Source organism: Trachurus japonicus, chromosome 17 (genome assembly GCF_045865225.1).
Source record: "Trachurus japonicus isolate A0001 chromosome 17, Traja_1.0".
Classification (NCBI taxonomy): domain Eukaryota; kingdom Metazoa; phylum Chordata; class Actinopteri; order Carangiformes; family Carangidae; genus Trachurus; species Trachurus japonicus.
Genome location: NC_140923.1, coordinates 36161770 through 36176517, shown reverse-complemented (window position 1 = coordinate 36176517; position 14748 = coordinate 36161770). Strand labels below are relative to the sequence as shown.

General features: G+C 43.0%; 1 protein-coding gene across 2 annotated transcripts; it reads left to right on the top strand.

The window, feature by feature from the left end:
• Positions 1-14601, top strand: stk11 (serine/threonine kinase 11). Of its 2 annotated transcripts, none has more exons than XM_085805799.1 (11): positions 1-165; positions 1017-2012; positions 6889-6972; positions 7174-7263; positions 7569-7701; positions 8201-8337; positions 8750-8877; positions 10291-10348; positions 10545-10738; positions 12568-12812; positions 13857-14601. In XM_085805799.1, exons 2-10 carry the CDS (start codon positions 1729-1731, stop codon positions 12774-12776), a joined length of 1317 nt encoding a protein of 438 aa, XP_085661925.1. In that variant the 5' UTR covers positions 1-165; positions 1017-1728; the 3' UTR covers positions 12777-12812; positions 13857-14601. The 2 variants fall into 2 exon arrangements, with proteins under 2 accessions (XP_085661925.1, XP_085661924.1); XM_085805798.1 differs by having other exon boundaries at positions 1-169.
• Positions 14602-14748: the final 147 nt, after the last annotated feature.

Sequence of the window (14748 nt, the reverse complement as noted above, 5' to 3'; positions counted from 1 at the left end):
AGATAAACAAGATGGCGACAACCTGAGTGGCAAGAGTAACACGAAGAGTCAGAAAATTCAGCGGATTTCTTACCGGGACCCAAGTAAAGCATTAATTTCACTGCGGACGGCCACACAGAGGGGATATTTAAACCAACCTGCAGCGGAGACGGGATTCACGTGGATGTAGGTGAGACAGACACGGCAGCGGGAGTTGGTCGGTTTGTCAACGGGCTTAGCCGAGCGGCTCGTTAGCAGCGCTGCCTGCTCCGGCTAGCTGGCGTTAGCAGGATGAGTGTACTGTATATCTGCCGGGTGTCCGGGGGCTAGTTTGGCTATTGGAGCTAATAATGCTTTTTTGGTGCTGGGTGTCTCTGATGCGGCAAGTCACAGAGCAGAGGCCAGGCGGTTGGATATCTCGCTGCTACACCGGCAAATGAGGTTTTAACTTCGCTAACCGCTAATCTTAACGCTAGGCAAAGTTGGCTAGCCGCTGTTAGCTGCAGCTGTGTGACGACGTTTGGGTTATTATCCTCCCCCGGTGGTCGCCAGTCAGCATCTACATTAAAATAGTCGGCGCTGTTTTAAGCTGTCGGACCCCCGCAGTAACACCCGCAGTGGACGCCCAGTGTGTGTGTGTGTTTTTTATATCGAGGAGCCACGAAGTGAAAGTTTTTATGTTTGCGAGCGAGTTCATTCAAGCAGATGCGCCGTGTTAGCCTACTAGCTAGCTAACAAATAACACTTGATCAACGTTACATTTCAGACGGACGATTGATTTGTCAGTGGCCTCTTGCTGCACTGTGTTTTGAATAAGGCGGAGTGTTACATCGGTGTCCAAATGAAATGATTACTTCGGTGTCTGGTGTGTGTGTGTGTGTGTGTGGACCCCACGGCAGAAAGGAAACCTAGTAAGGTTAACCGGTCAGTGTTGATGTCTGGACAGATTGTTTATCCAAGAGGGGCTAACTTAGTTCAGAAGCAAACGAAGGCCATGTGTGTATTTTCCATTAATGTTTAATGACTCTTGTCTGCAGGCACTAGGAGCTGAGGTGGCATGGAGGACACCTGAAGACGGTTGGACACATCGGATGGCTCAGTCGACCTCCAGGAGCCGGGCTGATACCAGAGATTGACTGATCCTGCTGCTGCTGCTGCTGCTGCTGCATTCGTTTGGCCGTAGATCTGGGCTTGGATCTCGTCCAGCTGTGCACACTTATGTGTCCCGGGAAAAACTATGCAATGCAGCATGAAGCTTTGACAGAAATGCTGTGTTGCATGGCCTTGAAGCACGACCGGTTGTGTCTACCTACGCCTGTATGGTATTAAATCTATATAAGGGGTGATCGAAAGTCAAGCGGAGAAGAATAACATTTTAGAATCACAGTTTTTCCTCACATCTGTTCAACTGCACTTGTCACTCATGTAGTACATAACGCACCCTATAAAGCACTAACTCAGCACGGGACCCAACAGGTTCTTCACCTCTGTCTGCACCTCCTATTAAAGAGCCCTAATGTTTACAAATTGGGATTGATCCCCCACCTCCTCCCTCGACTCTCAGGCGTGATTACTCTCTCTCCCATGTTCAGCGTTTTGTAATTTGTCTCTATTCCATCTTGTGGAATTAAAATACTCGGCTCAAATCTGAAAGGTTATACCAGTGGATTACTCTCCAGCAGCAGTCATAGCAATTTGCAAACACTTTCTGCACAGGAGGGTTAAGCTGTTGCTGCTGAGCTGTCAGTCATGAGTACCGGGGAGCTGCATCATCTTGACTATCTAAATGAAAATGAACTGATGGAGATGGATACTTTCATTCACCGCATTGACTCTACAGAGGTGATCTACCAGCCACGGAGGAAGAGGGCGAAGCTGATAGGAAAGTACTTGATGGGGGATCTGCTGGGGGAGGGATCTTATGGCAAAGTGAAAGAGATGCTGGACTCAGAGACACTTTGTCGCAGGGCTGTCAAGATACTGAAGAAGAAGAAGCTGAGGAGGATTCCTAATGGAGAAGCCAATGTGAAAAAGTAAGTTTTCTGTTTTCAACCTGCTTTGTTTGACACGTCGTCTCCCTCTGTCTATTTATCTGATAGTTAAAGTCATGATAACAGTGGCACAAGTGACCCTTCATGCAGTCAGGAGTGGTCCATTATGACGAGTACAGTATCATTAATTTGGGAATGCTTTATCTCAGTATGAGTAGACTAATTAAAATCACACCAAATTTGATTGACAAATTTAATGAATCGTACAGTAGTCCTTAAGACTTTGCCACAATGAGAATTGCCCTTCACTTCTGTACAACTATGTTTTTAACCCATCACTCCATTGCCTGGCCTTGAATCATTTCTCAATATTTTAAGCATCAGCATTAATGATTATTGATTGGATGTTTGTTGTCCAATTTTCAAGTTTCACATAATAAGTTCAACCCGTCACATTTTTTAAAATAATTTTTGTCTTAAATTGTGCTACTCTGATTAGCATCATTTTTGGGTTTGGTCTGAAGTGTCTTGTGTCCACACCCAACAATGATGTGAAACTGCGCTCAACACACCCCCAAATGAACTTCTGCATCACTGCATTGGCTTCAACTGCTGGAGGCCACAACGAAACATTTCCACTACTCATGGACACACCAAGTAAAATCTATATTTAAATCAGAAATATCTGATAGAACAAATGAAGAAGCGTGTTAGTGCAGTGAGCTGTCAGTACTCACTGCACCAGCCACATTTCAGAGGTACTCAGAAGTTGTTGACATTCGACCAGCAGTGTAGGAGGTGGAAGTTATTTGTCATATTCTTGATTTGTCTTTTCGTATCCTCCCGTCTCCCTCCTCTCTTGTCTTAATGCCTCTGTGGTTTGTCTGCGACGTTTAATGTATTCAAACTTTCTCCTGCACCCTCCGTTTCCTGATGAGTATCAGAAGTTTTAATCACACAGTAGTTTATTAAATATTACTCCAGCCTTTCGCTGCGGGCCTGTGCTAATTATAGAAGAAGCTTTAGAAAACTGTCAAAACGAGTTCACACACAGAGAGAGAGAAGAGCTGCAAGATGGCGTGTTTTTTTAGGCCACAGTCAAATCAGCAGAAGAAGAAGAAGGATGAAAAACCTACAGACGTAACTCAGGGAGAAGTGTTGTGTTGGGATCCTGGTACCTTGTGTTTATCAGATGCCCAGACTAACTTTACTGAAATCTGTCTCCAAATATTGTTTACAATTTGATGCTAAATTGATGACAAAAGTAGTTTTTTGTTTTGTTTTTTTGATTTCTCGCAGATTTATTTTCTTAGTTGATACTTCACATCAGGGTGACGACAAAAACAGCCAGAAACGGTTAAGGTGGGCAAAGGTCAGGCCTCATAATGAGTCTGACAACATATTTGTCCAATCAGAGATTAAAAAAAATAAACCCAAGACAGAAATCTTTTAGATATGAAACGCCATGTCTCCTGTGCCCTTTTACAGTTGGTTGGTACTGAAAGCAGCATATCAGCAGCTCAACAGCAGTCTGTGTGGAAATTGAAAACAAAATTAACTTGAAGCAAACATAATATGTAAGGTAACTCACAGTTTGTGTCGGGTAAATCAGTTAACAGGTCTTATTTCACAGGACTAATATCAGAAGTTACCAATACTTATTGCCTAAAAGATTGACAATACATTGTACACTACAAAAAAAGCTAATAGATAACCTGCAGCTATATGATGAACAATAATAATTCTCACCAACTAGTCTGTAGAAGATGCTGCCTCATGAAGCCACTGTAGAAAATTGTCACCTTGAGAACTTCTCAAAAGAGAGGACTGAACAAATAGAAGGGTAGAAAAAAGTTTTGCCGATTCAATGTGTCACAAAAGGCAGACATAAAGGAAGAGAAGGAGGCCACCAAGACGCCTGTGACAGCTCTGAACCGGGCTGCAGGGTTTTACCACTGAGGCGGTAGACACTGCAGCAACTGTTGCTGTGGTTGAACAAAAACTCACAAGACAGCTTGGTTAGTGTTTGCTGGATGTGAAGGTAGAGGGGCTAACGTGAAAGTGGTGAAACAAAGAGAAATCCTGGAGAAAAACCTAGTGCTTCTTATGAGGAAAAACTTGACAAGGCAGAGTTTTTTCTTACCAACACACAGAGCAAAAAGTCAAAGTTTCTCAGGACTTACATAAACAAATGTTTTTTTGTTTTTTTTTTAATCAAATCCTGAATTTGTTGCCTAGCTTGAAAATGACTGTTGTGTCACAGTCCTCATGCAGCTTGACATGGATTGAACAGATTTCTAAAGAATGGTGAAAAACCGCCGTGTCCAGATTTCTAAGGCTGATGGGGAGTTATCAACGTAGACTCAAGGCCGTAGCAGCTGAAGCTGCTTTTACTCGCTTCTCACTTAAAGGGGAGTAATACATTTGCCGGTCATTATGTTTGCTATTCGAAGTTATGGTAGAACTAGAGGTGCAGACTGACTTTCATGTCGATTGTTGTCAGAAACAGGAACTTTAAAGATTTGTCTATAGACAGTACACAGCAGATAGGCAGGTACAGTTAATAAGTGGAGGTCCCTCTCTCTCCTTTGACAGCTATTGTTGCCCTACCTGACACCATGTTTGCACTATCCTGAAATCTTTCCCCCCAGGTGATAGGGTGGTTAGTCTCAAGCCCCTTTTTTTTAATATATATATATCTTATATCTTTATAGCTGTACTTACATTTTTTAGGACAACGCTGTAGTGGCAGATTAATGGTTGTGTCACTTTGTTAATAAGACCACAGTTGTGTTCCATGATGTGTAAAATTGGTTTGCCCATGTTTCCCGGTCCTTCTGTCACTTGGTGGAGGTTGTGTGTTTCCAGCCTGCGGAGGCGGAGGCGGAGGCCGGGTCCTGGCGCCTGTGAAGGCCTGTGTCTGTGTGTGGATGCCATAGTAGCCTCCAGCCTCCTTATTCAACCCCTGTTCAGCATTCCTGTCTGCCAAACACTTCCTGCTTATACAGGGTTGCCTTGGGGACCGGCATGCTCATACTGGCATTGATTGAGCAATGCCACTCCCGTTTCTACGGCAACACTCCAAGAAAGCCGTGCCCTTGTTTGGAATGACAGGCTCGCACATGGACCGACACTCATGTCCTAAACCTGACACAGACTGTGGACCGGCACAGTATCGATGCAGATTTTCCCCAGTTGTTTATGCTCCCGCTGTGAGCCATTGTAGCTGCTGTATCGCTGAGTGCTGAAATCCTTTCAGCGCTGCAGTCTGCGGGCCTTCCACGGGCAACGACCATCGCTACACGTTTGAACTCAGACTGCAGATGGACTGCAGCGGTCTCCGTGCTTCCAGTGGCAGCGCTGCCCATGTTTTATGATTTGTTGTATGAAAACAAGCAGTGATGCAGATGCAGCAGTGGCGTGCTACATTTCAGACATGTCATCTGTACTTACTGTCCAACTGAGGAGCACAGCCGATACACAGCTTGAAATGGGGCTATTCATGACGTCCCAGCGTATTTTTATCATGGCTCTGCTTTCACATGTGCAGGAGGCGGCAGCGTCTTTTTCTTTCACCAGTGCAGTGATGCAGCAGTAACTGCTTCTGTGTGAGTGTGTGTGTGTGTGTGTGTAAGTGAGTCGCTGACTAGGCCCAGAATATCCATTTGTCAGTAGGAAGGTTGCGTATAAGAAAGAGGACTGACACAGCTCATAGACTGCGGGGGTGGGTGGGACAGAGAATTTGAAGTGTTTTCCTTTTTTTTTTTTTGGGCAACATTGTGTGAAGGTGTAGAAGAAGATGGATGATATAACCCCAGCACTGCAGGGACCATGGGAATTTTATTTATTTTTGACACAGGCGCACTCCTGTTAGAGCTTTGACCTGTTACTGCGTGATACATTTAATCACGTCTTTCCAGAGGGGTGGGGGGGAAACCTATACTCATAAAATAGATTTTCTATCTTCTACTATGTCATACATACACACATTGTGAATTTTATCATCCGCAAGAAAGAAGGAAGGAGCTCAACATGACCCATACTGTAGGCACAGTCTTCAGGTTCATCTCAATACATCATCATCATCAATATTCATATTTTCTCCAAAATGTTTGGTGTATGTGTATGTAAGCATGCATTAATTATTGAAAACGTTAGGCTGCTTATTTAAAGACATTGCTGGTAAGTTTTTGGATAAATGCAAACAAAAACTTGCAGAAACTCGAATAGATTTTTTTAATCACAAAATTTCCATCATTGACTATCAGATAAAACCTTAGTATTTCCTCTGAGTGTGGGTGTGGGTAGCAGCATCTCTGGGGAAGTCTGTGGTTCATACTTTGTGCTGTTCTCATCCAGATCCAAATTCATTAGTGTCCCCACTCACAGCTCTCTGATGAATGTTGAGTCTCCCGGGGGCTACGCCACGCCGCTGATTTAAACCTCTCCTCCTCGGGTAGCAACGTGAACTGTCAGGTTATCTGTCTTTATAATGAGACTGGTGTAAATGACTGCTGCAGCACTTGTTCACCAGGCTGTGGTATTTTATTTTTTATTTTTTCTTGTTGGTTGAAGTTGGGCCGTACTGACAGAATCAAGCAACGTTTGTTACTTCGGTGTATAATTATCTGTGAACAACCACTAGACAAAACCAAGTTTAGTATCGTAGCATCAGCTCTGAGAGATGATTGGAGTTGACATCAAGCCAACAAGCTTAATAAAAATACCACTAATGAAACCAGTAATACACTTGAGCTCATGCCATCAGTGCTCTAATAGTGCCCATGTATGAACCCTGGCTTTAAGCCACCTACGTTCACAGCAGATGTATTTTTTTTTTAAATGATGAAGCACTCCCTCTCATGTCTATTTCCCTGTTTAATATTTTCCACCTTCTTGTTCTTTTGTTCATCCATAGGGAGATTCAGCTGCTAAGAAGACTCCAACACAAGAATGTGATTCAGTTGGTGGATGTCCTCTACAATGAAGAGAAGCAGAAAATATATCCACATCATGCTATTAAGTGAATTGACGTGTTTATATTTGATCGTTAATAACTTCAGATGGCAAATCTTTCCTCTTATAAATGTTATTTCATACTTTAATGTTTTCATTTAGTAGCTTAGTTGTATTATTTTAGTAGCCCACTTTATTAAAGGATCTGTTTATTTGGTTTGGCAAATTCCCTTAACTCCTGACTTACGTATATGGTGATGGAGTATTGCGTTTGTGGGATGCAAGAAATGCTGGATAGTGTCCCAGAGAAAAGGTTTCCAGTATTTCAAGCTCACGGGTAAGTCTCTCTTTTTCTCTCTACTCTTCCCTCTCTCCCCCTCTCTCTCTATCCCTGCTATATTTAGGCTGCACCTCTCTGCAGCCTTTGCTCCAAGCCTAAGTTTAGGTCCTGGACTGCAGGGCCTCCACCGTTAAAATAACTGACCATAGATTGTGTGAATGTCTGGTTGCTGCTAGAAAGCCACTGAAGCTAAAGTACTGAGTGATGACGGCTCGTCAGACCACAGTGATAAATTGTTTGATGTGCTAATTGTTTTTGTGCATCTTTTTGTCCATCAACCCCTCTGTCGTTCTCTCTTGCAGGTACTTTTGCCAACTCTTAGATGGCCTTGAATATTTGCACAGCCAGGGAATAGTTCACAAAGACATTAAACCAGGGAATCTGCTGCTGACCACAGACGGGGCACTTAAAATCTCCGACCTGGGAGTAGCAGAGGTGAGCTCAGGATAATGGTGTTTACCATCCACATTCCTGTGAATCGTTAGCTCCCACATTTCAGCAAATTAAACAATTAATAAAACCTTGTTTTTAATTTCCACACATTCCACCTAAAGTTGGTTTTGGTAGTTTGAAATATTTGTATTTTATACTGTATTTTTGACAGTATTTAATTTAACTTTGTATGTAAATACTTTGGAGAATAACAGTAAAGTCTAAACTTAAACTTTTTTAGACATGCAGCTAAAATATAAAAACTCAGCCAGAGGAAAGGTCCTGTCGATGATAGGTATGCTTTTGAGCCTTAGTGCACTGAAATTCATTTTTTGCCTCGGTATATCATACTTAAAATTTGTGTACACTTAAGTGCGGAGATAAACAAATAATATGGTACTTTTACTTCATCTGGAAAATGAAATTTCCTTCCCCAATGCCCAGTTGTTTCATGATGGATAACTCAAATTCATGTTAATCATATACAACGTGTGTTTTTCAGGCCCTTCACCCGTTTGCAGAGGATGACACATGTCGCACCAGTCAGGGCTCTCCGGCCTTCCAGCCTCCAGAGATCGCCAATGGACTGGACACCTTTTCAGGGTTTAAAGTAGACATTTGGTCTGCTGGTGTAACACTGTGAGTTGTCAGCAAGTTCTCACAAGTCAGGAGATGCTTTACACTGCACAGCACTTTAAAAATACATTTATAGACAGTTTCAATATCGGAGAAAGTTAGATAATTGTGTCTGTTTATGTTAATAGATTGATGGCCATAGTAAAAAGCTATCACTTGTCCTTATTTCCAAAGTAGCTCATTCAAGTGATGAAAAGACAAACCGGCTAAAAGAAACAGTGACAATTTACTCTTTGTGCTGTATTTATACATGTTACGTTGTGTGTAGATTTTAAATAAAACGGGTGTTCTGTATTCATATACAGATGGAAAGATAGTAATTTTGAAGACTATTAATGGTGCCCCATTTTATGAAATACTTATATGTGTGTATATATATTGTAATATTTGTTAACACTTGCTTCTTTCCATTCAGATACAACATTACAACGAGTCTGTATCCATTTGAGGGGGACAACATCTATAAGCTATTTGAGAACATTGGAAAAGGAGACTACACTATTCCTGAGGAGTGTGGACCCCTCCTATCGGACCTGCTGCGAGGTTTGTGTTGCTCACAGCTATATCACAGAGAAATTCATCTTCACTGTCTTTTTGTGGTTGCATTCCTAGAGTGTAGTGGCTGATTAACAGTTCACCAATGAATGTCAATGTTTTTCCTGTATTACAAATACAGTTTTGTGTCGCGTTCCATACAAGAGGAAAATGGGAGGAAAGACATTTCTAGTGAGAGCAAATCACCAGAAAGGTCTTTCTAGTTGCACTGTGATCTTTTCTGTGCATGTCCAGTAGGTGGTGCCATGACATTGAGAGTCACTGTGACTTCTCGGCAGACAAGGCTTCCTCCAAACTGTAGAAATCCCTCCAGCTGCTGACGTAGTTTCCATTGATTTTGGAGCCAGCAGCAGAATACTAAACACTTCATAGTGAGGCATTGCTTTTTCCTGAGTGAAATGCTGCAATGCCTCTGCCCCCTTGTAACAACAAAAAAAACGAAGGGTAAAAAAGAGTAGAGTAAAAAGAGTCTTTTACAGTGGAATATGTAATCGGCTGTATGGTAGCAAACTAACCAGCTTTAAAATCCAAAAACAATGCTGGGAGGATTATGTTTGTACCAACTAAAGAACCCATTCAACGAAGGCTAAATTCCCAAGTAGTATTCCAGCCTATTATCCAGCTTTGCTCACTTTGTCCTTTTATGGTAATAAACACCCACTACTCAGGCCTAAACTCACGGGACAATTGAAAGGACTTAGCTTCAAATTGAGGTGTCATGATGCCCCGTTCGCAGTTAATCCAATGTTTAACCATAAAGACGGGGGAAACAAAGCTGCCGTGTTGTTTTTGCCGATACAACGTCTCGGTCCTCCATTCTCCATTTTGTGTGAGTGTGTGACGTCTGTGTGTGATGACGCAGCACCTGAGAGATAGTCAGTCCATAATTACATGGTCTAAAATAAGCTCAGTGCCACAAAAGGTGTCCTTCAGCAGGCGCAGCACTACTATCAGCACTCTGCATGCTGCCCCTCTCTGCCTACTGGGAGACAATTACATTATTAGGTCTGGATAGGCACTACATCACTGCTGCCTTATCACACTGACATTCTGCTTTTCCCACCGATTCAGCCCACATTATGATAATTGAGGCACAAAATCTTCATTACATTGGTACAGCTGTTATGTTACTCATATTGATGTTTCCTTACTGTACCCCGTTGACTCCTTAAGCTTCGCAGGATACCTTGTCACTCCAGTGACGAATGAGATTATTATTCTCATTAATTAATGTTCTTTGAATGAGTCTATCGGCTCTCTGCTGTCAGCCCTCCCCTCGGTGCCGTGGCCTCCCACCAGTTAAGGTTAAACACTCCACAAAAAAAGATATGAATGTGGAAATTGGTCGGGATTGTTGTGATTAAATTGACCTTTTACTGTGTGTGTGTGTGTGTTTTTCAGGTATGCTTGAGTACGACCCTGCAAAGAGGTTTTCCATACAGAACATAAGGCAACACAAGTGAGTGTTTCTGTATATGATAATATATTAAATATTATAATATTTATCGTACATAATATGATGAAGGACAGACCGCTAAATACTGCAGTGACCTAATGTATTAAAATGAATTTAAGATGTGTGAGACCTGACCCGTGAGAAACGTAGTTAAAAGCTGATCTGTCATCGCCACATCCTCCACTCTCGTCTCTGTCAGCTGGGTGCGTAAGAAACATCCTCCGTCTGAGCCCCCGGTGCCCATCCCTGCCAGCGCGGAGAGCAGGGACCCGTGGCGGAGTATGACGGTGGTGCCCTACCTGGAGGACCTGCACGGCTACACGGAGGAGGACGATGACGAGCTCTATGATGGAGAGGATGAGATCATATACACTCAGGACTTCACAGTGCCAGGTAAGTGTGAGCTGACAGTGACAGTTAAATAGGATTGGTGGTGGTTGTTTGTTTTTTAATGTAGCATTTGTGTGACATTAGTCAGTGATTAGTTCATATCCTGTGTGTAATGGTGGTTAGTCGAGATGAGTAGATGCCTATCGTCTCATTATTGGCTACTTCCTCTTTTAGATATGTTACAGTAAAAGCATTGCTGTATAGTTTCACATGGCCAAACCGTGACATTAAAGCGCCTCATCTTGTCAGAAATGTTCTTATAAATGTGAACTGACATCCACCTCTAAATAACCCGCTCTAAGCTGTGGCCTGTGACTTAAAGCTACAGAAGTTAAAAACAGCAGCAGGAGTAGTTTAGTTTCTATTAGCAGTGGGTTGACAGTGCTCTCACTATCACTCATCTCTTTATTACATTCAGTTACCATTTAATTTCACTCATTTAGTTCACCCTGACTTTGTGTGTTCATGTCAGCCAGTTTTCTGTTGGAAATGTTGGGTTTGCTTTGTTAAATACTGCAATCAACAGCCAATAGTGATGGACACATTTAACCTGCCAATATGGTTTTTTAGTAAACACAGAAGCTGCTGTAGCATTTTACACACAACGGTTTAAGTTGTAACTTCGGTACATGGACTGAACAACAACCCGTGAGTCTGCAGGGATATCGTCCACATGGTGCAGTTTTGTCTCAGTATGTTCTACGGCTATAGGTAGATATGCAGCGATGTGGAGAGAGGACGTCTCTGTTCTTAGACCAGCCCACCAGGCTCTGATTGGTTGACTACCTTAACTGTGAGGATCGCTAAAACAGAGCTGTGGGCGCCAATTCAGACGTCTGAAACAGGCAACGTTTTTGTCTTTCTGTCTCCCTCAAAGCAAATAAATCCTGTTAACCGTCATAGTTTCAGAAAATACTGGTGTGTGTGTGTGTGTGTGTGTGTGTGTGTGTGTGTGTGTGTGTGTGTGTGTGTGTGTGTGTGTGTGTGTGTGTGTGTGTGTGTGTGTGTGTGTGTGTGTGTGTGTGTGTGTGTACAAGTGTACAAACTTGACCAGCGTGTTGACTCACTTTGGGATGAATAGATAATGACAGCATCTTTATGTTTGATTTAATTTCTTCCCCAAATCCTTTTATCTTTCCCCCCTCCCCTAGAATTCAGAGCCTTTATCTGTTGCTAGGCAACAGCCAGCAATAATAAATGCAGTAGTCGGTGTCGGGGATCCAGAAGTGGTGCCCCACATAAAAACCAAATGGAGCTGCAGAATGTGAATGAAGCGAACTATAAATAGTCTGGTTGAAGTGGTTCTGGTGTGGGAGTATGAATGGTTTTCCAGGGTTCACTCCTACACTGACGCTTCTTATGAAATAATAGTGTACATGGTAAATTAAACAACAGTTTGCAGTTTCCAGTCTTTTCTCTATAGCAGCTGGCTTTATGTCACCTTTTCTAATGTTCTCCATGATGGTGCAGTTTTTTGCAGTGGGCACTCATTTGAACCTTCACACACACACCTCTTGAAATGAATGTTTCACACTCAGATTAGAGCCTGTTTTTCATCTACCGGATTCCCTGTCGTTGTTGGTTACTATATTTCTCACGGTTATCTGACATGACATTTTGCTGGTGCTGCTGACAAATTTTTAAAGGTTCCTCGTTAAAAAAACACGTTTACAGTTTTTACAGCAGCAGGTCTGTGGTGATGTCACCAACATTGTGCAGCCAGCCCATGCCTTATACTTAACACACGATCAATATAGAGAAGTCGCATGTGTCAGTTCTTGTCTTGGGTGCAAGTGTGATGGATTTGTCTTTGTGTGTGTTTGTGCTTTTAGGACAAGTGGCCGAGGAACACCGGGATCAGGGGAACGCAGACCACAGTCCAGCTGTAGCCAAGCCAGTTTGTGTGAACGGGACAGAGGGGGGTTCTCTGAACAGCAAGGCCAAAGCCGAACGCCGATCCTCTTCCTCCTCCAACCCCTCACGCAAAGGAGTCTCCACAGCCAGCAAGATCCGCAAGCTCTCCACCTGCAAACAGCAATGACGCCCTCCCCTCCCTCCCTCAGCAACATCCCACCTGGTGAGCTGCTGCTTCTGAGGGACGCCTTTCCATACAGTAGAAAGAGCGCGGGGGCGTAGGGGGATTAAGATAAACAGCAAGGGAGGACAGGTGCGGCAGGTCCAGATGAAAAGATTGCAGAGATGAAATGAGAATGTGTTAGAACAGACAGAGACGTAGAGATGAGTATCAGGCAGGAGGAGGAGGAGGAGGAGGAGTGGAAGAGGAAATCAGGGAGTGGAGAGAGAATCTGTGTTGATATTCAGCGAGCAGCGCTCTGACTCACCACCGCTCCCCAGGCAAACACATGGGCGCTTTCCTATACAGTCATGAAAACTAGAACTGGTCCGCTCCAGTTTTCTCCGCTCCCTGTAAAAGCGTCGGTCTAGATCAGAGCCTTCCAGGTGTTCGTCAGTGAAACTCATTCAGATGAGAAAGTGGGGCAGATATATGCTGCACTAATTTAACGAGTTGCCACCCACAGTTTGCTCTTTCAGTCTCTCGCACATACAAAGCCACTCACGGCATGAGGCTGTTTGTCATGGCTGCAGTTCAGAGGAGATGCTGTGTATTAATTTGTTCAGGCGATGACTCACCCCGTATGAGATAAAGTGGGCTGTGGGATGTCTGTCTCTCTTTTTCACCCAGTGGATGAGTCTCTGTGTGTTAACGGCACCAGCCAGTACTCGTCTTGTAATTTTATACAATTTTATACATATAATTTCTTATTGCGCACATTCTGTGACATAAACTGTAAACTGTTTTCTTGTCTGTCACAACATCTATTGCACGTCTGTCCGTCCTGGGTGAGGGATCCCTCCTCTGTTGCTCACCCTGAGGTTTCTCCGATTTTTCCCTGTTAAAAGGGTTTTCCATGGAGTTTTTCCTCAGTCGATGCGAGGGTCTAAGGACAGAGGATGTTGTTACGATGCCGTGTAAAGCCCTTTGAGACAAACTGTTTGTAAAAACGGGCTATACAAATAAAATTGCCTTGCCTAGCCTAGCCTAATAATTCTGTCTTGCCGTTTTGTGCGTCTTCTCATGCTCCTGCTCTGTCCCTCCCAGGTTTACTCGTCCCCGTCCTTCTGTGTCTGGAGTCCTCACAATTGTGAGAGAAACCTGCTGACGTTAATGCCCCCGTACCTCCTCGGACCACCGACCTGCAGAGTCTTTTGAAGATGCGGTGCGAGTGACCGGGAGGAGGAGGACAGCATGAAATGTTCTTTTTGCTCTGAGACTGAGGCACTGGCTGTGAAGATGGTGTTGTTTTTTTCCTCCCATATTTTGACTCCTGTCATCCACTTCTGTCATCTGGTCATCCCCCTCTCCTTTATCCCCTCCATCCTGTCATCCTCTCTCGGAGGGCCAAGTGTTGCACCGGACGTTACAAACACCATCACCCCTGTACCCCACCCATCCAACCCCCCCCCCCACACCCCACCTTCTGTTTCTTTGACTACCTTTGTTTTTACAGAACCCTAATGGCAGTTTTTAAGACACATTGTGATGTGTAAAAAATTAAAGAGAAAAAAAAAGATAACAAAACTTATGAATAATTCTATATTTAAATCTATGATGAGAATAATTATGATAGTACTCTACTACCACCAACATAAAAAAAAAACTGCATGCTGTACAGAGCTGGAAGAAAGGGAAAGTGCTTGGTTTGTTGACAGACTTGACAGACTGACGCATTGAGATCCACCTTTGTCCTGTTGGGGATTTTTGATTTCCATTTAGGGTTTTATTTTTATTTTTTCCAATGAATATTTTTTAATTATTATTTATATAAAATATGTCCCAAACAGGCTGTTTTGTTGAATGATCCTTTCTGTTTAAGTTTGAGTTGAGCATGTTTTTATTAAGCAGTACAACTCAGTGGTTTATGTTTTTTTGTTACTTATTATTATTATTATTATTATTATTATTATTACAATTATTATATCTATTTACTGAT

Coding starts and splice junctions, on each gene's coding strand:
- stk11 (XM_085805799.1), top strand. CDS start 1,729: ATGAGTACCGGGGAGCTGCATCATCTTGACTATCTAAATGAAAATGAA. Junction 2,013..6,888: donor GGAGAAGCCAATGTGAAAAA/GTAAGTTTTCTG, acceptor GTTCATCCATAG/GGAGATTCAGCTGCTAAGAA. Junction 8,338..8,749: donor TGGTCTGCTGGTGTAACACT/GTGAGTTGTCAG, acceptor CTTTCCATTCAG/ATACAACATTACAACGAGTC.